The following is a 21,548-nucleotide window of genomic DNA, read 5'->3' as shown; positions in this document are numbered from 1 at the left end:
CCACCCGTCTCTACTTTGTTTGTTCCCTCAAGGTAATATTGTTCTACGAGAATCATGAGCAAGTGCCTTCAGACATATTGGAGTCATCGAATTTGATAATTCAAGCTTCAGCAGACGGATCCACAATCTATGAACATCAGTTACAGCCGGGTTCGGATTCATTTGACTCCTATGAAAATTTTACACTCTTGGAAATGATCAAAACTAAATACTTGGAGGAGGGAACCATGGACTTTGAATTCATCATTCCACTCAATGCAAATCATTTGGAGATAATTGCAAAATACACAGATGAATCCAAAGAACAAGTTGAAGCAAAAATCAAGGCAAAGAAACAACAGTCTGCATCAGATCCTCTAATTTATGTGTGGACAACGACAGAAAATGCAGTTGTTGGAGATTTTGCTATATTTCATGTCAAGAGCAATTTCAGGATGAGCAACTTTAAGAGTTTAGTGAGTGAGTCATTTTTATGCTTTATACTCTTACATTAGGACAAGAGACTACCACAGGCTGAACAAAACACACTCTGACTTCTTGTTTCAAAGACGATTTTAAGATGCTCAAAATTAACCATTTGCTCCAATTTTTGGATTACATATCATACTCTGTAGTATAATATCATAAGAGTAATGCATAACGCCTGAGCTACAAAGTGCTCCAGAGTTTGGACCGCGAAATGGTCAGAAGGTGTATCTCCATAGTTATTAAAAATTTATACATACCATACGTTGAAATAAATATTATAAGTAATATGTACTTTCTTCTAATTAGTTTATTTGCTTTATTTCCTTAGATTGTGTCCAAAGGAAGCATACTCCGAGTAGCAGAGCATGAAGCCAATGATATCCACCCCACAGTTACAACGATAGCAATACCACTGTCACCTGATATGGCTCCAGTTTTCCAGCTTGTGGTCTTTACAAAGACACAAAATGGGTACATCGTAGCCGATGGTTTAATGATGCCAGTGGATGGATTTGATAGATATGAGGCAGGTTGCATATGTTACTTTTTTGAGCCATTTATGTCAACTTTCAAAATTCAATTAATCTTTTTCATTCTTAATGAAATATTTTATCCACAGTGTGGTGGGATACCTCATTATGAATGGAGGAAAATTTTTTGATTTTTTTTTGAGCTGCTCTGATAACAAGAATGGTCATTCATTTTGAACTCTCAGTAGAATCAGTAAGATTTTAAAAGAGATATGGACTCGATCAATAAGCAAAGTTTGGCTTTAAGTATCACCCAAGGATCTCACCAAACCCTTCTCTTTGGACACCTTGTATTCGATCCAACATAATTTTTTTTTATTATTTTAGTTGCAATGCATATCTGCTTGTTAGTGTGACCTTCTTAAGTTAAAACTCCTTTTGAATTAATTGCCTCATTATGCCATGGTTTGTGATTTAAAATGTCATCTCTTAACAACTTGTTGAAACTCCGAAATCTTCTCAGTTTCTTGGAGTGTAAGAAAGGAGTGATGTATAGAGGAATTTTTAATAGAATAGATTTTTGAGGTCATTCTTTTATGAGAAATAATATTTTTGTTTATTTTCTCGTTTTTCTTAGATGTCACTGGAGGTTAATCTAGGTAAAGATGTTAGAGGAGAAAGAGTTGAAATTCGAATAAGCGGAGATGAAGGTGCATACATTGCCTTTCAAGCACAACGATCAATGGCTTATCATATGCATGCTGGAAACGAAATCACAAAGTCAAGGGTCTCTGACAGTTTTTTAACGTTTGATAATTCCTCCAGGTAAGAAATTCAATTTTTAAGGATATTTTTTTTCCCACATGAGAGGAGGGACTTCTAAAAAAATCAGTTACTTAACCATGCCGTTTCGGGACACATATTTTGAATGGGCCCAATAATGTTGATGTGAGAAATGGCTATGATCTTGCATCTATTACTTTGTCGGATCCTGTTTCAGATAAGTTTACTCTTTTTATCTGATTATGGACATTGTTATTATGGAACCTATGCAAGCAGATGAAAGGAGTACACTTATCGGAAACAGGGTGCAAATAATTGATAAAAAGCTACTTTTTGTTGAATATTTATTTTCCGTAGAAGAAAATGAGAACATAGATGGACAAGTTACGAATCATATTGTCACTTTGCCAAAGGAAACAAACGAAACTTTTTCCCTTTTTTTCTTCTCCAAAGCAAGCAAATCAACAGCTTTGCTTGAAACTTCTAGAGGACACTCTAAACAGAGCAAAAACAAATTAAAATTTTGAATTGAGATGGTAGTGTATCAACGTTGAAACTGCAAAAATATGTATGTTGTTAGCGACGTTTAAAAATCTCCGCTCCCATTTTATTTTATCAAAGAAAAACAACAAACATTATTGCTAGAAATTTTTGCAGAATATTTTTCGCCCAAATGTAAAAAACAATAAGAATTTTTAAAAAAATGATGTGGAGTATTTTTCTATTTAAAAAACAAATTACAATAAGAAGTAAGCATCGTTGCAAACTGAGATACGCTTTTTTGTAGTTTCACTATCAATATGAGATATGTACCACTCAATGCATATTTGCTCTCATGACATTAGACTTCACTCACTTGAGTTCGTTAAAAGCACATCTTTCATAAATGTTTCTGTCACCAAATGTGTGTAGTTATAATATCATATCTAAAATATTATCTTGCGGTGATTCATCTCGAGTTTTTTCGACACTTCATATGATTCACGATTTGTGTTATGATTGACTTAGTTTGTTTCAGATTGTTGAACAAGATAAGTTGGCGAACAGAGGAAGGTTTAAAAAGTGTTTACTTTACCAGCAAGCTTACAAGTGACAATGCAAAGAACGTTTTTGATTTATCTGGCATTGTTGTAATTACAGATGCTTTTTTTAACGGAGGATCCCGTTTGGGTAGGTTACCTTCACACCTCAGTACTATGAAAAGTAGAGATGCTTAGCAATTCTTTCATGTAGATGTCAGCTGTTGGTTAATGTAGACATGATTTATTTGGATAATTGATGTTACTTGAAAGTTTCCCTTTGTCGATATATTTTTGCTTACTTTAAAACTACACTTGCTCAAAAATTTGCTGCTTCTCACAGAAAAAGTCGGTTAATTTCTCTTCAAAATGAAAACACATCTAAACAGTTAAGAATATCCATTGAGATCAGAGATGACCAATCAGTTGAAATTAAATGCCTGACAACATGAATGAAGCACACTGGTTGACAAAATATTTCATCTTTTACTTTTTTAGATGAATGCGGTTCAGCTTGTAATTTGCTCGAATGTGCGTTACCATGTTCCCTATCTGGATGTTACTCTGTGGGTCAAAGATGCGACCAAACGGATGATTGCCCAGATGGCTCAGATGAAACTAATTGTGAGTGATTTTGGTTTCTTGTTAGTTCTCTAACATATTTACCATAATAATTTATAGATAGGTACCTTCAATACTAAAAGAGTCAGAGTGTGGGTAATGAAGTCAGTAAGAGACTTATTTTTTTTTTTTGGCTGTAAAAGGGAGAAAGAGAAATAATCGTGAAAACCCAAAATCAAAATTTGAAGACCCTCCCTGAAACTGTCATGATTTAAAATCTCTTTGGAAGTGCCCTATACGTAGGAAGTCCTATTAAAGACCTCTGTTTTAATTAAATTTCAGCTTTGGTGTTTCTTTCTCTCTGGACTTCAGGCCTGTTCTCATAGTTCAAAAAGCCACACAAATATCTGAAGCAGAAATCATTTACTGTTGTTGCACTGTAATAACCTATTTCAACGGCGTAAGTCCGCAATCACGTATCTCGTTTGCGGTGTCTGAAAATCTCTGCCTCTATATTATTTTTTAAAGGAGAACAAATTGACATCATTTCTGAAGTTTTTGTAGAATTTTCTTCGCACAGAGAAGAAAAATCATGGCAGTTTTAAAAAATTGCCATTGAGTAGTTTTCTGTTTAAAAAATAAAGTATGACAGGAAGTGTGCGACGTCGCAAACCGAAATATGTGATTGCTGACTTACACCATCGATTTGTCATAAAACTGCTGTGCTAATCAGCTTAGAAGAAAAGAAAGAGAAAAATCCTCATTTTAAACCTTGAAAAATAATATTGTTTTGAATGCTGGAAATCATGGTCATATGGACTAAATTAAGCGGAAAGTAACGTAGTCCCATTTAGGAAAAGAAGGAGTTAGTACTTAGTGGTGTTGCGCTTAACCAGCCACTCACTTTCTCTTGACAAAATTTCAAAATCAAGAAAATATACTCTGAATGTGAAAATAGGCATTGAACTTTATCTCTAACATCGAGTCTTATGGAGGAGTACTGAAAACTCCAAATTTCTTCTTCTTACTTCAATTTTGAAGGACTTGATTCCTTTCTGTTGAACTCAGTCTACATTTAAATTGTTTCAAGTTGTGAACAATTATTTAACAGAATTAGAAATCAATGGCTGAGGCTGACGCAATTCATCTCAGATAATCAGGGAAAAAATAATAAAACACACAGGAAGACCTAATTTTATTGAACTTCACAGGACTGACAAATGGATCCGTTACTTAGCGGAATTCGTTAATTCAAGTTATGTTTGAAGTCCTTGAAGGGACAAGAAGATCAATCTGTTAAATCGCCATTCGACAAATTGAGGCCTTGCTGTAAATAACAACAGTCAGTAGATGTGCTTTTATTGGTTTCTTTTAAGCGTAATCTATGATAGAAAAAACAGCTAATATTTGGTAATGCTTGCAGGTTTTTATTCAAATTTCAATGATTATGAGTACCAAGTTTCCCGCATGAGTCGCAATATTGTAAGTATCATAAAGTTTCTTTCGGTGCAGAGGTTGATCAACATAATTCAGCAGATCAGCCTCAATGTATCTTTTTTAAATGAATCTTACATATTAATAGGTAAATACCTTAAAAACATCTAAATAGATCAGGCCTTCAGTTTTTCCTTGATTTCTCATATAGTAGGTACCATAACGAGGACAACTGATAAAGCAGACCAGTCGCATAACATAACTGTATTTCTCTTTAGTTTTGTCTTGCCCAGTCGAAAAACGCTAAATTCCAACATTCGGACCTCTGGCCTTACAAACCACTTTGTTTAAGTTCTCCACAGTTGCAACAGTTGAGGGTTCTTATTAATCTTTCCATTTGGCTTTATACACTCAATGAGATACTGAGAGGAACTACAGCTACTGAGCTGAGCAGTAATTGCCTTTCTCTCATCTCCATGAGGGTCTCATTAAAAAAATAACTCGTAATAGGTATTCAAGGTGCATTAATTTCTTAACTTTTTGTTTTGAGATATTTCTAATAATTGAATTTACTGTTCACAGTTCTTGTATGATGAGGTCGATGGTGATTGGAGTCGGAGAGAAATAAAGAAAAATGATCATGAGGGGGTTGAGTTTGAGTCATTGACGTCACCTAAAACAGTCGATGACTGGTACTTCGTCGGTTTCAGCATGAGCAACCGTTTTGGATTTAGCATTGTTGCACCTACGCAGGTAAATTCAAATTACAAGGCCTTTTAAGTAAAACCACCCAGATCACTTAATCATTCTTGTCCAATTAACTAGAGCTTACTAGGCTGACAAATAGTACATGTAACTGGATACACTTTTTGTCAGCTATACTAGCTTTCAGCAAATGCTTGGGTGTAACTTGGTAACTGTTCTTTTCGAAAACGAGAACCGTAAATTTTTCATCCAGTTTTTACACAAAGATTCTCACATCAGGTCGATAGCCTGGCAGGTGTTTCCACCTCTTATTAGAAGAGAGATTTTGAGGACTGAAGATGGCTGGTGCTTTTTATTTAAATCAGAAATATATGCATTTCTAGTTTCAATTTTAGAAATCTACCTCCATGATAACAGTCGATTCTATGAGCTGCATGCATCTTCCCATAAAGTTGGTATGAGTTGAAGTGTCAGTGTGTGGAAACTGCAGTTTAAAGTGCATGCTGTGGTTCATTCATAACTTACTGATAACTTAATTCAACATTAAAGTAATTTCCTCTTAACTGTCGTGGTCATTTGTATTTATAGTTCTCCAGCAAAAAACCATTAATAGCATCAGTCAACGGACCAAAACTGTGCAGAAGAGGTGAGCAGGTTGGATTACAAGTTTACCTTCGCAACACTGAAGATTTTGAAATGTTTGTGACAATTACTGTGCTGGAGTCTGCCGATTACAAATTCGTACACGTTGAGCAAAACGGAATTGTGTCCAGCTACGGAGCACGACTCACTGCAGGACAACATCAAATCCTGATTTATGTAAGTTCTTAAAAATTATTTATTAACATAATTAAGTCATTTATTTCGTCATTCATTATCCTGTTTAGTTATTTATTTATTTCTTAACTAATTTCCTTATTTTTTTTCTCTAAGCTGCTGCCTCAAACTCAGGAGCATGTTGATGTTCCTATAGCTCCATCTGTGGAGCAAGGGGAAGTCGAAATTGAAATGACTGCTTCTACACAGGCTGGTTTTAAAAGGCTCTCCCACAAAATATCAGTCTTGGTGCGTATATCATTTTAGATTCGGCAAATTTTTTTTTATCTTTTTTATGTTAGTGTTATGACACAAAGAAAAACTCAAGTACCTCTCAAGAAAAACAATGATTTCCTCTGAAAGTTTTATGATTAGCTATCCGTGACCACACTCTTTTCTAGAGTTATAGGATACGTTCAATTTGTTCACTAATTGTCAAATAAATGAGAAAGTTCTTTACTAGCAATAGCCTGTAAAAAACAATTTCAAAACTCTTAAGAAAACTGTTGAATGTTTGTATTAGGGAATCCTAATGCACTAAAATATGTGACAAAACAACAGATGCTGTGAGGATAACAACACTTCTGACTACAGAACAAGACGAAATAACTTTTTTAAAAGTGTTCACTGCCTTGTAACAAATATGAAAAAATGAACTGGAAACATAACAAAGTTCAATAAAACTCCAGTGAAATTCTATAATTACGCTCATTTAGAATTGATTTTCCTTTGTACTTAGCCAGAGGGAGGCATTGTTAAACGACACACTGCTACACTACTTGACTTGAAAAGCAGAGCTTTGGTGTTGCAATACCTAAACATAGAGGTGGAAGAATCCCCGGTTGTGCCGTATGAGCAGTGGCGAAGATACATTTATGGAAGTCCAAAAGCATCGTTAACTTTTTCAAGTAAGACTACGCTTAAGTGTCTCCTTCCCAGTTGTGATTAGTATCCTCAATATATCAGAGAAATGTTTCTTGCAAATATCTATAGAGAAATCATTTTAAGTTCTTAAAGACGTTTACTTTTTTATACATTTTTCATCTAATACTCTTCATTACTTTCAGTGGGTGAATTATTCTCTTTATTCCTTTCAGTGGGTGAATTATTCTCTTTATTACTTTCAGTGAGTGAATTCGAGCAAGAGAAATATCCATAGGTAGAAAGTCAACAACTAGCGGATTTTTTTCCTTTTTATAAAGTGGAATGATACCATTGTGTCTTCTTTGTTTCTCAGGTTTGATCATTGGTCCCGGTTCGTCGGAAATTCCCCGCACCCTTCGATCAGTCTTAGAAAGAGAGGGTAAAGGGGCTGAGACAAGTTTGTTCGAACTATCTGTTAATGTTTGGACTTTGCATTACCTTCGTTTGACAAATCAATTGGAGCATGATGTCCTGAAAGAGACTTTAGCAAAATGCAGCACCTTGTTTGGGGAAGTCATGTATTTCTATCGCGATGACGGGAGCTTTTCAAACTGGAATACGTCCATTCCAAGTGTTTGGTGGGTGTGAAATTTTACATCATTGATAACTTTGCACTCCTCTCTCTTGTTACAGAGTTGATTTCACTTTTCTCTGACTGTTGATGTTAGACCCATTGGCTCGCTTCTAACTTAAGTTATTGTTTGTCATTTTCAGGTTAACATCGTGGGCACTTCGAACTTTCAAGCACAGCAGCTATGTTGACTGGGAATACCTGTTTTACATTGAACCAAGATTATTTAACAAAACTCTGAGCTGGTTATTAAAATTTCAGAGGAATGATGGAAGCTTCGCTGAATTTAGTGGGGGAGAGATCACAGTCAACCCGCATCTTGACATGTCCGTACGTAGTGCACCTATGTTCAACTTGAAAGACAAGGGGAATATTCCTCTTGTTCAGCAATGCAAAATTTATGTTTTTCTCTTTTATTACTGGAAGGTTTGGCTTCAGCAAAAAGAGAATAAAGTCAAGGAAAAATGACACATCTCTGTTCAAAGGTTGTTTTAAAATTGTTATTCAATGCAATAAAATATTCACTTGAAATAAGAAATCCAGGCGAATGTGAGGATAACATAAACTATTAAAAAACTATTTCTTGACGGTGATGATTAGTTTCATAATGCATATCCTACAATTGAAGGGTATCATAGATGAAATATTTCCAAGAATTTTTTGGAAAAAAATTGAAGTACCAGTTGTTGTCAGTTACATTGTCTTAAAGTGCACTTACTGAGGGTACAAATTGGGCACCTTCAAAACCAAGTATTTTAATTTGCGTTTTGTGGCCGATTTTTGTTCTGAGAGTTCTATTTTGTAACGAAGTAACTATTGGTTCCTTCATGTTTATTATTGCAGATGAACGAGCAGAATGAATCCTCCATCGTTTTGACTGCTCATGTTTTAATCACCTTGATAGAAGTGATCAGCATGGTTGACAGTGATGTAAGATCATCGGCCTTCATTGCTCAATTACGTGCAAGGTCCTTCCTGGAAAAAACGTTGACATCCCTCAGCGACTCTTACGTTACAGCAATCACTAGTTATGCACTTTTTGTGGCGGAAAGCCCAGAAAGGGACTTAGCTTACCAAATTCTGTGTTCAAAAGAGTTTCGAAATAATGGTGAGGGCATGAATTCGATGAAATTCTTAAGTTTGCACTCCTAAAAACGGTCTCTTTTCTTGAAACTAAAAGCAGCTCCTAACCTTTTTAAGACCCAACCTCCTACAATACAGTGTAAAATCTGCAGGAAAAGAGAGAAGAGAATAGGTCTTGATAGCAAATAATGAAAGACGATGCAGGGAAAGAGGAGGAATAGGGATGCAACAAGGGATTAGATGAAGAGGGAGGTAACTGTGATGAAGTGGAGATAGTAAAAATAAGGGACAGAGAATGGAATGTTGAGAAGTAAGAAGGAAGGCTTTAAGGGATGTTATGAAGTAAAATCATGCATTTAGAATTAAAAAATATGATTTCACCAAGCTGACATATATGCATGTCCACTGATAGAACTAGTACAAGTACATAGTCAACTTGTACTATTTGTGATTTTTCAGCATTTTTAAACATAGGAACTTGTCCAACCATTTTTGATTGAGGGGAGCCCCCCTTATCTGTAAGGTTTAAAATCTGTACTTTAATTCTCTATTACCTAATTTCATTTTTTTGTGACCAATTTTGTAATGCTTTGCGTTTTCTGTTCAGATGGATTGGAATACTGGTCAAGGGATGAAATACCGGCAACCCAATCAAACTAGAAAATCAAAGACCATTCATCGGGCCAAAAAGATACCATGAGCACGATTCTCTGGCAGTTGAAGCTACATCTTGGGCTTTACTTGTGTTTCTGCTGCGAGATGGCATCACTGATAAAGTAGAGAGAATTGTTCAGTGGTTGAATTCTGTTCGAATGACATCCTCTGGTTTTGTTTCTACTTTTGTAAGTCAAATTTTAATTCGAATTTGGAGTTATTAAATTCAAAAGAGGAAGGAGGCAATGCTTTTATAAGTAAAAAAAAAGGACCTTGTACGAACACCGAAGAAATTCGGCGGTGGCTAAATTCTGGTAATATTTAACATGATATTCTTTAAGGCCTTGTGAGGATGACAAGCTTTTAAAATCTAATTTTTTAAGAGTCAAGGTGAAGAAAAGTAGAACTGAAAACTGAGTTTTTCAGCCTTGCTACACCCGTTTTCTGATTGAGATGTGGATCCATAGATTGATACTTATGTCTGTGTGAAAATTTTGCCGCACACGGTTATGTTTTGGAAGAATTAAATCCTTTCCATCTATCTTATCCTATCTTATCTTATCAGACCAGTGAGGGAATAAAAGCTCTTTTCGATGATCAATCACTAATCAGATAATGCAATATTTAAACTGGATTGTGCAAATAAAAATACGGAAAAATTTACTTTCTATCACCACTTTTCTTAAAATGGGCACATATCAAGTTCGATTTTAAAAGCTCATTTTGCTGAGGAGGCCGTATAGATCATAATATCAAATAAAATATAAATTTTGCCATCTTTTCTAAAATTATGTTCGTAGTCCTTTGTTAAAAATGACCAATAATTTTTAATTCTCTGTCTTATACCTCCTATAGAGTGGAGGATGGGTGAATCCATGTCATCTAATTCTGCCATGAAATAATGCTTTTCATTTTAACACCGACATACTTATTAAGTGAGAATAAACTTTTCTTCTTCTGCAATGTAGAAATAAGTCTACAAACATTCAATTATGCATATTGTTTTTTAATGCTTTGCAGGACACAGTGATTGCACTCCAAGCATTAACTGAGTATGCTTTTCGTTCAAGAATACTGGAATTGACAAATGTGAATATTTTAGTAACAGTGCCAACATCAAATGAGAAGAAACACCGCTTTCACTTGGGAAATTCGTCTACGAACAAATACAATTCTATACCCGTGAGTAACATTTTTCTTCACATATTGATTACCAATGATAATTTTTCAAAGAGAAAAAAGTTATCTTATAAAGTAATCAGAAGTTATTTTTGTTCATAGCTCTAACACCTTGGCCAAAAAATTGACAGATAACATTCAATTTTAAAAGGTTTTACTCCTCTATTGGGATTGGATATTGATTTAAAAAAATCAATAGCTATGTTCATACGAGCGCTTCAATTACCAACTGCCAATGAAAGTTACAGAATACGGATTCAGCTTGCATCGGAAAAAAAAACTATTGACATAATCTCTTGATTCTGTTCAATACCTCATCAATTTTGTTGGATTTGATTTTAAAGGTGCGCATTAATATGGACCCTAATTGGAAGCAAAACTTTTGGTTAAGATTACAGAAGAGTGCCGTTCTAAAGAGCCGAATTCATTTCAATTTGCATTGTGATCAAGTTATAGCATTTATATGTCATTTTCGTTTCGAATCTTACGATGAAGTACGCCTCTTAATCCAGATGGTATTGAACCCATTTCCAGTTGAATATGCACGGTACAACTGCCTTAATGCAGCGGTCTTCAATGTGGATTTCTCCATTCAGCTTGCAAAATATGCAATCAACCCACATTGAAAGGGTCATATAAACATGGGCAATGATTATAGGAATCGTCATACTAATATTAAAGGAAGTTTCCTTTGAATGGTGGATTATACCAACCAATTACGAACTTAGGGGTTCAATCCACACGGATAAGTTTCTTTAACTGATGTAATCTTTTTAGATCAACAGCGTATGGGGTCATGTGAATATAGAAGCAAGAGGGTCAGGACTGGTGTTGGCTCAAATGGATGTATCATATAACGTAGATTATGACCCACTAAAAGACACTCCCTCTCAAAAGATATTTCAGCTGAACGTTACTGAATACTACTCAAGTGAACGAAACAAAACACTCATCACCATTCAAAGTTGTTTTAGGTAAGCTTTTCTAGATCACATTATCTTTATTTTATTTTCTATCTTATTATTCTTATGGGCCGATATGGACTCAAATGGGGATTTCGAGGAAAGATCACGGTCAAAACTAAAGAGAACATGAAATTATGAATGTTGAGAGGAAATATAGAGCATGGCATCTTCCTTAAACAGCTTGTCTGGGATAGTTCTGTATGATAATAGGATGAATAATAAGATAGTCAAATGCTGGATAATGAGTTACCTAGGAAGATCCTAGACTGACTTCCTAGCCTGACAGAAAATATATCCATGATGAAACTGCAGAAATGGGTATTTTGGTTAGAGCGAGGCAGACTTCTTTTCATACTTTATTTTCTACTTAAAAAACTTCTAGACGTAATTTCTGGAAACTAGAATGATTTTTTTTTCTATTTGAAGAATATTCAGTGAAAATTTCGAGCCATGATGTCGGAATGGTCTCTTTTTAAAAAATAGAGTAGGAGCAGAGATTTTGAAACACTGCAACCATTTTTGCAGTTTCACCGTCCATACATTGGATTGATGGTTCAATAGGAGAAAATGAACAGGTGTGATTTGCTTTAGACAATCTGGCCAGATCATTATGTGTGACGGTTGAGTGTGGAAAACATGCCGAAGCGCTATTCTAGTGACGGATACATTCATCTTATTTTCCTTTATTGAATTTGTTTAATTTCCTTCAAAGCACACATTTTAAAATCTTGTAATGTGTTAAAGATTATCTTTAGTTACTGTCACTTCTGATGAAATTCTGTTTTTTACAGGTACACCAGAGATTTCCCAAAAGTCAGCGGGACTGCTGTTTTAGAGATAGAAATTCCAACAGGTTATTTTTTGGTGGAATCGGAGGCTGTGAAAATTGCCGAGTCTGGTATTCACCCCACTCTACGAAATGCTCTGTCAGTAGAGGGCAAAACTGTATGGTTTTTCGATCATGTAAGACCTCATTTTTTATTTATTGCTTAAATTAAGAGCTTCTACCAGAATTAACTTAACAGCATTATGTATACATTACTTCATCTTTCTCTCATGTTTCATCACTTAGAACTCATTGCTAAAATCCCATTTATTTTTAAACGCATTCGTACAGTAATTTAGTCTGAAACTTATGAACACGTCATAAATACATTTTTGTTAATATATCACCAGACACAACCACTCAAAGTACTCACTACGTAGTCAATTACTCAGGACAGCTAAATTAGCTCCTTTTGGTCCCTCTCCTGATCCCTGATTTTGAGTTAAAGTAACAAGATGGTAGAAAAGGTTGGGTCCACACTATTCTTTAGGGAAATCAAAGTAAAAAACTTTGCATTACAATCATAAAAATGAACTCTAATAAGTTTACTCAAGTACAGTATTCAGGCTACATTTTCAGTATATTAATTCCTGTTTGAGTTGAGGATGACTTCTTCTCAACTTATAGACTTTCGTTGACTTATTGTTAGTCAAAGACAAAAATCATTCAAAGTCAGTTGTCCTCTTTTACACAGGGGTTTTTTACTTTTGTTTCCAATTTCATACTTAGTTTTTTTTTTCCATTTGGCTTTGCAGATAACAACTGAGTGGACTTGTTTCAACCACACTGTCTCTCGCTGGTTTCCAGTGGCAAACATTTCACTTTTTCGACAGGCAATCTTGTACGAATCATTAGCCAGAGGTACTAATTTTTCTTCCGCACTTAGTTAATTTTTACAAAGATTCTGAGTAGAAATTTACGACTAAGTTTGTGAAAAGAGCATTTTTTGCCGGGATGATCTGGAGAGCATAAAATTCAATTCTAATTGATAGGCTTTCAACTGAAATTAAAATTACACCTTGAAAGCTTTGAGTTTTCAATTTTTATACCTTCCAATCCATTTAATTGAACAAGCAAGCATAAAATCTTTTAACTGTTACTGTAAACCGCCATGTAAACTGAGGCCTGACACATACTCCAGAGATATTCTCAGTCTTCAGTCCTTGACCTTAGTTTTTATGCGTAAACAGCACAACACATGCCTATAAGACAATTTTTTTGCCGCTACAGGGCATCATCTCCAAGGGATCGTGTCGCCGTTAGTGGATGCTGCAATTATGCTACAAACTGTGACAAGAACTTAATAACTGTCGACTGTTGTATGCTTACTAAGACATTGAATCACTAAAAACAAGTGGAAATCATGCATTGTTTTGTTGACTTAAATTTGTATTTCCTTTTGGCATTTTTTAGAGCATTGTTCTATAATCTCCCACAACCAAACTTGATACCAATGTTTTGTTTTTCTGTTTCAGAGCATTTTGTGCATGCACTGTTTAATTCAACGCCTCTTTTCCTATTAAGTATCTGTGAAGTTTGTGGCTCCTATCAGTGCCCATACTGTCCATTTTATAACGATGCTGTCCAAATGCATGTTAGCTATTTAATTTTGTTGGTAGTAATTTTTAATTTATTGAAACAAGTTTTGAAATAAAGTCTTTGTCAGAAAATGTTTTCTATTTGATGAAATTACCTGTAAATTTGAAGGCAGTTAAGCTTTTTCAAAGTCTCTTAACATGAGAGATACTGTATAAATGCAGTTAGTCATCTAGGACTTTTGGCAGAGGTGTATCCAATGGCAAAAGTGTATGATTTCCATTTAAACCAATGGAAATTACTAGATTTTTGGAAGGGCCATGTAGTTGTAGAGTTCTTCTTTGCCACTCCTAAAATGTCTCATTTTTGAAAAGAGACAGATCTGCGGGTTGATTGTTGAAACTCATATCACCAGGATAAGACATCGAAAGTTAATCAATTCAACAGTTCAGATAAGGTTTGTCTTGACACAGTTTTAGCAATCATCCCATTATTTTAAGCATTGGAAATGCTTGGATTTCAGGTTACATTTCAGGTGTGCGTGCGGGAGAGTACCACCAATTAGCAAGGCGGATAAAGAATGGTGGTCGCATTTCGATTTTGGCTGCCATCTTGAGGCGTTGTGACGTCAGGAGGGTACGGGTTTTGCCGTGCAATCCGAGGTTGAGCCGCCGCCCCCCCTCCCCCAGCCTAGGCCGGCCCATCTGTATCCGATACCGTGTGACATCCAGAGGGTACAAAATATGACCACCATTCTTTATCCGCCTTGACCAATTAGGACCTTCGTAAATGATTTTCCTGATATACCTTTTCTAGACAAGTTAAAGTATATGTACTTCAGCTCAACACTATTTCAATAATAATGAACTGATTAAGGCGATGTTTTCAAATTATTATTAAAGAGAAATATATCCTGAAGATGATATCTTCTAGATCCTTCATTTGTTTGGTTTTAGAGGAACAGAGTATGATACAATTCAATTATAAGACAATTTAATATACAAACTACTTATCTGATAATTATAAAAGTGAAAATTCAATGGTAAAAATTAACATTAACAGGTACTGTTTCCCTGGAGTTAAATATATACAAAATGATGCTCGTACTTCAACTTGACCTAATAATGGTGCATTTTAGTTCAAGTTTCATATCACTCAAAAGGCAACCACTCCTTTTACATTGAGCATACATTCTATTGCGATGATGCGCTTTTACACAACATACAACAGAAATAAAACAATTAAACTAAACATGAGATCACAGATCCTTGATAGGCAAACTCATGCCTAATGTTAAAGCTTGAGGACTTCATTTCAGGGAACGTCCAAAAAATTAAAATTTAAAAGCAATCAGGACTAACCTCTGAACTCACAGCTTGATAGTTATTTTGCCAGATTGGACTTTTCACCGAAAGATGCATCCGCAATTTCATCTTCAGCGTTTTGCAAAATTCTTGTCCATGTCAAATTTTGACCGTTGAATATTGTTGACATTTGATTTGATTCTACTAGCAACAGACTGCTGAGAGGAGGCATGTAACAGTTGATTCCTGAAAAAGAAGAAAATATACTTGGTATATTATATACCATTTGAAATGGAAAATATTCTTTATATTTTTTATAAATTCATGCAACAAAATTTGGCCCAGGCTCCTGATAAAAAGAAACATAACATTCAGCAGTAATGAGTGACTATTTCGGCACTTTAGCTGAACAAATTCATCTAATGAGTGAGAAAACTGAGTTTATAATTTTACTAAACCTGGTTGCTCATTTCATAAACAAATATTATTTTAATTTCTAGCGACATTATATTGCTGTTTAGATGTAATATGCATCATACGGCCGAAAAATCTAAATTTTTTTAGGAAGGTTGGGGGTCGGTTGGTAATGGGTAAATAGATCAAATTTTTTGAAATAAAACGGTGAAGGAGTATCTGAAAAAGAAATGAAAAAAAGTATCCTTGAATTGCCTAATTTTAAGGGCAACATACTTCCCCCTAGTTTACTTATGTATTACAAATAATAGGATTACCTCATGAAAGATTCATCATATTTCTTTTTTGACTCCTTTTCCTTTTTTTCTTCTTGCTTGAACCTCTCAATGTTAGTTTTTCTTTCATTGTCACGCCATTCAGCATTTTCAACCATCTCCTTCAGTCTCTTTTCCTTCTCTGCTTCAGACAAAACCGATTTGGTGGGACGTTTCGGCTTCTCTTTCTCGACAGGTTTCGCTTTTTTCTTGTCCACTTGAATGGACGATTTGTGGGATGAAGACTTACGTTCGGTGGAAGCTCCGGCTGGTAACTGAAAACGAAAAGAATAGCATTTTAAAAAGAGGTAATTTTCGATGGATTTTGATAACTTCTTTTCATCACTTTACTTGGACTTAGAATTCACCAAGTCTGACAATATGTTAGATTGGCCATGAAAAAGTTGAGAACTTTCAACAAATATGTTTCTTTTGATATGAGAGAATAATGATTCAATGATCTCAGTTCTACAATGCCACAGAACAGATCAGAGGAAAGTTTAAAGAACATGTCATTTTAGAGAATTTAAGTTTGAAAAAGTGATTTAGAAATTGAATAATTTTTGCTGAGCCAATCTCCTGGCTCGATCCTACTCAGCCTGGCTTAAGGAGAATAAGAAATAAGAATTACAATGCTGCCTCAAATGATTTAGTTTGAAGAAATTTACAGATGACCTTAAAATTTTCAAACTGAATCTTTGTGAAAGAAAAGAAGTCTAGAGGTTCAACTGCCATTTTTCCTCTGTACAGCAGTATTGATTTATAAAAGTATGGAAATTAGAGCTCATTATTAAGATTCTTTGAATGATGAATAAAAGAAAGCTAAACAGATCGTACCTATCATGTGAAATACACTATGAAAGGTACTGTTGCTTTATCTTTCAATTTAAACTTTCTTAGGTAAATCATTCAGTTTTTTACAAGAACTTTCAATCATAGTTTATGAGTCACTGGCACCTTCAGGGTCGATAGAGAACCATTACAACTGTAAAACGCTGATGAGAATTAAATAAGTAGCCAATAATTTAGAAGTCTAATAACTGTTTAGCAGAAGTAGCACCATATTTACCTGTAAACCGTATTTTTTCAGTTTCTCATTTAATTTCAATACATCTTCAAGAATAGTTGCAGAGTTTGTGTTTTCTGCCGATCCTTCCGAATCTGAGCTGAAATCTATTGACGAATCAGAATCTAATTCGGACGTGCTTTCAGAATTACTGCTGGAGCTAGTTTCTGAGCCAGACTCGGAGCTAGAATCATGAGCACTCCTTTTTTTCTGACGCTTTGACCTTTTTTTCTTTGATGAGGAATCATCAGAGGTTTCGTCACTGTCATCGTTACGTTTCAGTTTTTTTTTACTAGAATTTGATTCCTTGGTGGAGTGTTTATTTTTACCTTCTTCTTTCTTTCCTTTCTTCAATCTGGAGCTAGATTCATCCGAGGAACTGTCTGCCTTACTTTTCTTCTTGGAGCCAGTGCCTTTCCTGTCTGGTCTTGCGTCATGGTATGAATCATCGCTATCACTCATTGATCTCTGCCTTGATCTATTTGCTTTAGATGAAAGATGACTATTATCACTATGCCTCTTTGATTCTTTCATCTCTTCTTTTTCACGCTTTTTATCTTTCTTTTTAGGGTCCGCGTTTTTAACTTCATATTCTGGGGTCTCCCTAGAGCGTTTTTCTTTCTCCTTGTGGTAGTCTTTTTTCCTATCATCTTCATACTTTCTCCTGGAATGATATGTGTCAGCATCTTGATATTTACTAGATTCTTTATGAGAGGAATGATAGTTTCTAGACGAAATCCTGCGGTCATCATCAGGTGATCGTTTTCTGTGCGAGTCTCCTTTCCTTTTCTTGTTCTTTTTCATTTCTTCCTCCGAGTCATGACTCCTTTGACGTTTTGGCTCATAATACTCACTTCCTGTTTTGTAGTCAGACCTTTTACTTTTTTTGTCACTTTCCCTGACTTTTTCGTAATTACTTTTAGAGGAATTAGTCTTTCTGTCATAAGAGCCGTCTCTCTGATCATGATGAGATTTTTTGCCTGAATGCTTTCTTTCAACTTCATAATTTCTCCGATCACGATTTGTGTCCTTATTATATTTAGAATGAGAATCAGTGCTGTCCTCTGCGTGAGCTTTCTCAGTTTTACTATCAATTTTTTTGCGGTCCTGAGTACTCATCCGATCTTTCTTGGAAGATCTGTCTTTTTTCTTTGATTTTTTTTTACTCGATTTTCCTTCTGATTCACTTTCTGAAGAACTCATATTTTTGATTAGATCAAATAAGCTTAAATTACACTCTTTCTTTAACTTGGCATACTTAGAAATTAATAACTTATCCAAAAATTCTCCATCCATTGCTTCGTAGTCACTTTCTTTCAGCTTTTTCTTTTCTTTCTTTCTTTCTGGGCTTGAAGTTCCTTTCATTTTAATCTGTAAAAAAAGGAAAGAAACTACTGCTTTATTGGAAAAAGAAACAATTTTTATCAAAGATACAAGTCAGTATATAGAAACAATCTACTAGACGGTTTCCACGGTGAGATATTTAAGAAAAAATGGGGGAAAAAAACAAAGGGAACGAAAAAGTATCCTCCTTTTGGGAGGGAAAACCATATTTTCCAGGAGGAGATTTTTTATGAGGGGGCAAGGGGTCCAACATTATTTACTACCAATCAAGGAAATGACTAAGTAACGATGGATTTTGGTCTGAATTGACTATAATTGATCTGGCTTGGCTCCTGGAGTTTTATGCTTTTACTTTCAGAGACGTAGTAACAGTTTTACAAAAATTGAGCAAGCTGTTCACACAACAGGTTTTTTTATTAAACTTGCAGATTGAATTTATTTTAGAAGTTGTGCTTGTTCTCCTTAATATTTTTTATTTTTGGTTTTTCACTGGATGCATTTGGTTCAAGTTGATTCTTTCAACATATAATTTTCAAAACGTTTGAGGAAAAAACTAACGACAATTTTAGCAAAAGATCTTTTCCTTCTTTTGATACTTACCTGAAATAAGGAGTTAAACAGAATCGACTCAGCTGATTATAAAATGAAAGAAAAGAAAAAAACTCAGCAATACCTTTTCTTGCAATCTCTTCAATTTTACGGGGTTCTTCAGCAACTGTTCTCTCATGTCCATTTCTTTTTTCTTGATTGCAAATAGAGGATCCTCGTGTACTTTTCTGGCGAGATCAATTTGTGCATTACCTGGTTCAGACTCTGAAATAAACCATGATGCTGATTATGAAGTGACTTAAAGTAATATTCTTTCAACTTCCAACCACATAAAATTCTATTCTTAAATCGGTGTAAAAAAGATAATAGTAGCTAAGATAGTTTGTTGGGAGTTGTGAGGTTTTTAAGTAATCAGAATAGCTCCTTTACTAGGTGGAATGAGTTTCCTGATACCTGTACAAATCCATGTTAAACTTGTTATATTTCAATTTGAATGATGATCTGACACTTTCATTGCAAGAAATGACAGAATTTTTCACAAAAAAGGTGCACGACACTTTTTGATCATATGAGAGTTACGAACTCTTTGATTCGTTCTGAATCAGCGGCATATAACAGGTTCATGACACACATAGCAGCTTAGATAGGAATTGTTCCAAGCAAGATTTAACTCTAGCCACAATATATAAGTCTGGCCTACCTAATTGACAAAATATTTCTACTCTATAGTTATCGCTCTAGTAATTCTATTATTTTGTATCAATTTTCCCAAATCCTCAGATGAAAATCAAATTAATATGACAAAAAAATTAGCTTACGCAACCATCCCACCATTTTTATTTCAAGAGATTGAATTTGACACTTGAAGTATCAGGAAACTTTGTTAACTTGATAAGGAGAGCGATCAACACATATGAAAATCATCCTATAATTAATTATTGGCGCCTTTCTCTCCCTGTTATGATTATCTTGAGGTGATTTGTCAAGCTTTCTGACATGATAGAACTGGCATGTGATATATTGCATTGATTAGGTCAAAAATCTTGGAAGATTTAGCATATTTAACCAAAGAAAGGAAATTAGCCCCTGCGCATGAGCCCAGAGAATATCTCTGAACCAAAAAACTGGAAAATGTAAGGAAATGAAAGCAGAATTCTGTTTGGAAAAAAACCTTGCATTCAATACAGAGATTGATTTCTGTTTTGAATGCGAGGTTTTTTTCCAAACAGGAGTCTGCTTCTATTTCCCTAAATTTTTCTAATTTTATGGTTTAGAAAGATACTTAAGGCTCATGAGTAGGGGCTAGCGTCCTCTTTCAGGCTAAAAATTCGAAATATGTTGAGATTTTCGACCTAATCGGTGCGATATATCGCATGTCAGTTCGACCGCGTCAGAGAGCTTGACGAATCACCTTAACTGCAAATTGCAACTAAGGTTGGATTTTCATCGATAAAAGAAAGCAAATCATGTATGTTCTTGGGGATTTTATCTCTATAATTTATGCCTACCAATAGGACCCTTCAATTGCAGTCTAATCTTGAGTTAAGATGGACAGTTTCATCTCATAATTCGATATGAAACTAGTTCCTAGACAATTCTTTGGCAAGTGTTTGACACAGCAGTGTTACTGTTTTACGTACGCAGCCTGATGGAAAGTTACGCAACATTACGCAGTGAAATTACTCAGTTATGCACACTATTACGCAGGAAAAACTGTGGAAATACACAGCAATTATGCAGAAAATTTTCAAATCACACAGCTATACCGCAGTTTAAGTAAAATTGTGCCCAATTCTTTGCTTTTTTTAAAATTCTGAAATATTTTTGTCTCTTATGTAAGGTAGGAATCTACAAGCAAAGTTTGCAACATTGCTTTTGGGTAAAAAACTATATTCTTTACGACCACTTATCAAGATTGGCAAGATGTATCTAACCTTGAAAACGTGGCTAAACATAGAAATGTTCAAAAAAAATTCAATTACACACAAATTACGCAGCATTGCGCATGACGCAGCCACTACACCATGACCCTCCAATTACACAAAACGGTAACACAGACGCAGATTACAACTTACTAACTTAAGATTAGATTCAATATATTTGCAACAGCAATCCTAGTGGCTAGTTACCTCTTCTCTTAGATGAATCCCGTTGTGATAGTTCAAAATTTTTATCGACAGCTTTTCCTAGCAGATATTCTTCATGATTCACCCCTTTGGTGGAATCTTTGTACATCCAATCCATAGTGGCAGGGTCGATTGACTCGTAGTAAAATTTCAGGTAGTTATTTCTTGTGAATTATTTGTTTTAGATGGGCAAAGCGAAAATGACTAAACCAAGACCATGCATGGAGCCGGCTCCAATGTTTATATTTTATGAATTATTGGCAATTACTGCAAATGAAATGATAGAAGATAAATATTTCCGTTCATTTTTCAAAGCACATAACGAATTGACAGCACACTAAGTTTTATTATAATCAGAGAAAACATCGGAAATCAGGAGTTTCAGGAATGGAAATTTTGAGGTTATCTGTATTGTTTATAAAAAGATTCGATACATC

General features: G+C 34.9%; 2 protein-coding genes across 3 annotated transcripts in view; one reads left to right on the top strand and one right to left on the bottom strand.

Moving 5' to 3' along the window:
• LOC109031684 (CD109 antigen) overlaps positions 1–14,128 on the top strand; it is a 41,015-nt gene extending 26,887 nt beyond the window's left edge. The window contains 20 exon segments of the mRNA XM_019043349.2: positions 33–455; positions 797–994; positions 1,576–1,763; positions 2,740–2,891; positions 3,239–3,364; positions 4,725–4,783; positions 5,318–5,488; positions 6,029–6,259; positions 6,374–6,505; positions 6,996–7,164; positions 7,494–7,758; positions 7,895–8,081; positions 8,595–8,859; positions 9,442–9,471; positions 9,474–9,676; positions 10,509–10,670; positions 11,445–11,641; positions 12,424–12,595; positions 13,214–13,319; positions 13,934–14,128. Of these exon segments, the coding sequence (XP_018898894.2) occupies positions 33–455; positions 797–994; positions 1,576–1,763; positions 2,740–2,891; positions 3,239–3,364; positions 4,725–4,783; positions 5,318–5,488; positions 6,029–6,259; positions 6,374–6,505; positions 6,996–7,164; positions 7,494–7,758; positions 7,895–8,081; positions 8,595–8,859; positions 9,442–9,471; positions 9,474–9,676; positions 10,509–10,670; positions 11,445–11,641; positions 12,424–12,595; positions 13,214–13,319; positions 13,934–14,112 (3,615 nt within the window). The 3' untranslated portion in view covers positions 14,113–14,128.
• Positions 8,588–21,498, bottom strand: LOC140223808 (uncharacterized). Of its 2 annotated transcripts, XR_011899874.1 has the most exons (6): positions 21,115–21,498; positions 19,110–19,249; positions 17,096–18,463; positions 16,030–16,301; positions 15,356–15,544; positions 8,588–8,726 (listed from the first exon to the last, which is right to left on the bottom strand). XR_011899874.1 is itself a non-coding variant. In XM_072300394.1 (5 exons), exons 1-5 carry the CDS (start codon positions 21,227–21,229, stop codon positions 15,430–15,432), a joined length of 2,010 nt encoding a protein of 669 aa, XP_072156495.1. In that variant the 5' UTR covers positions 21,230–21,498; the 3' UTR covers positions 14,971–15,429. The 2 variants fall into 2 exon arrangements, 1 of the variants encoding a protein (XP_072156495.1); XM_072300394.1 differs by lacking the exon at positions 8,588–8,726 and having other exon boundaries at positions 14,971–15,544.
• Positions 21,499–21,548: the final 50 nt, after the last annotated feature.

This window comes from Bemisia tabaci, chromosome 5 (genome assembly GCF_918797505.1).
Source record: "Bemisia tabaci chromosome 5, PGI_BMITA_v3".
Lineage (NCBI taxonomy): Eukaryota > Metazoa > Arthropoda > Insecta > Hemiptera > Aleyrodidae > Bemisia > Bemisia tabaci.
The sequence above is the reverse complement of the archived record's forward strand: the minus strand, read 5'-3'. Positions and strand labels throughout refer to the sequence as shown.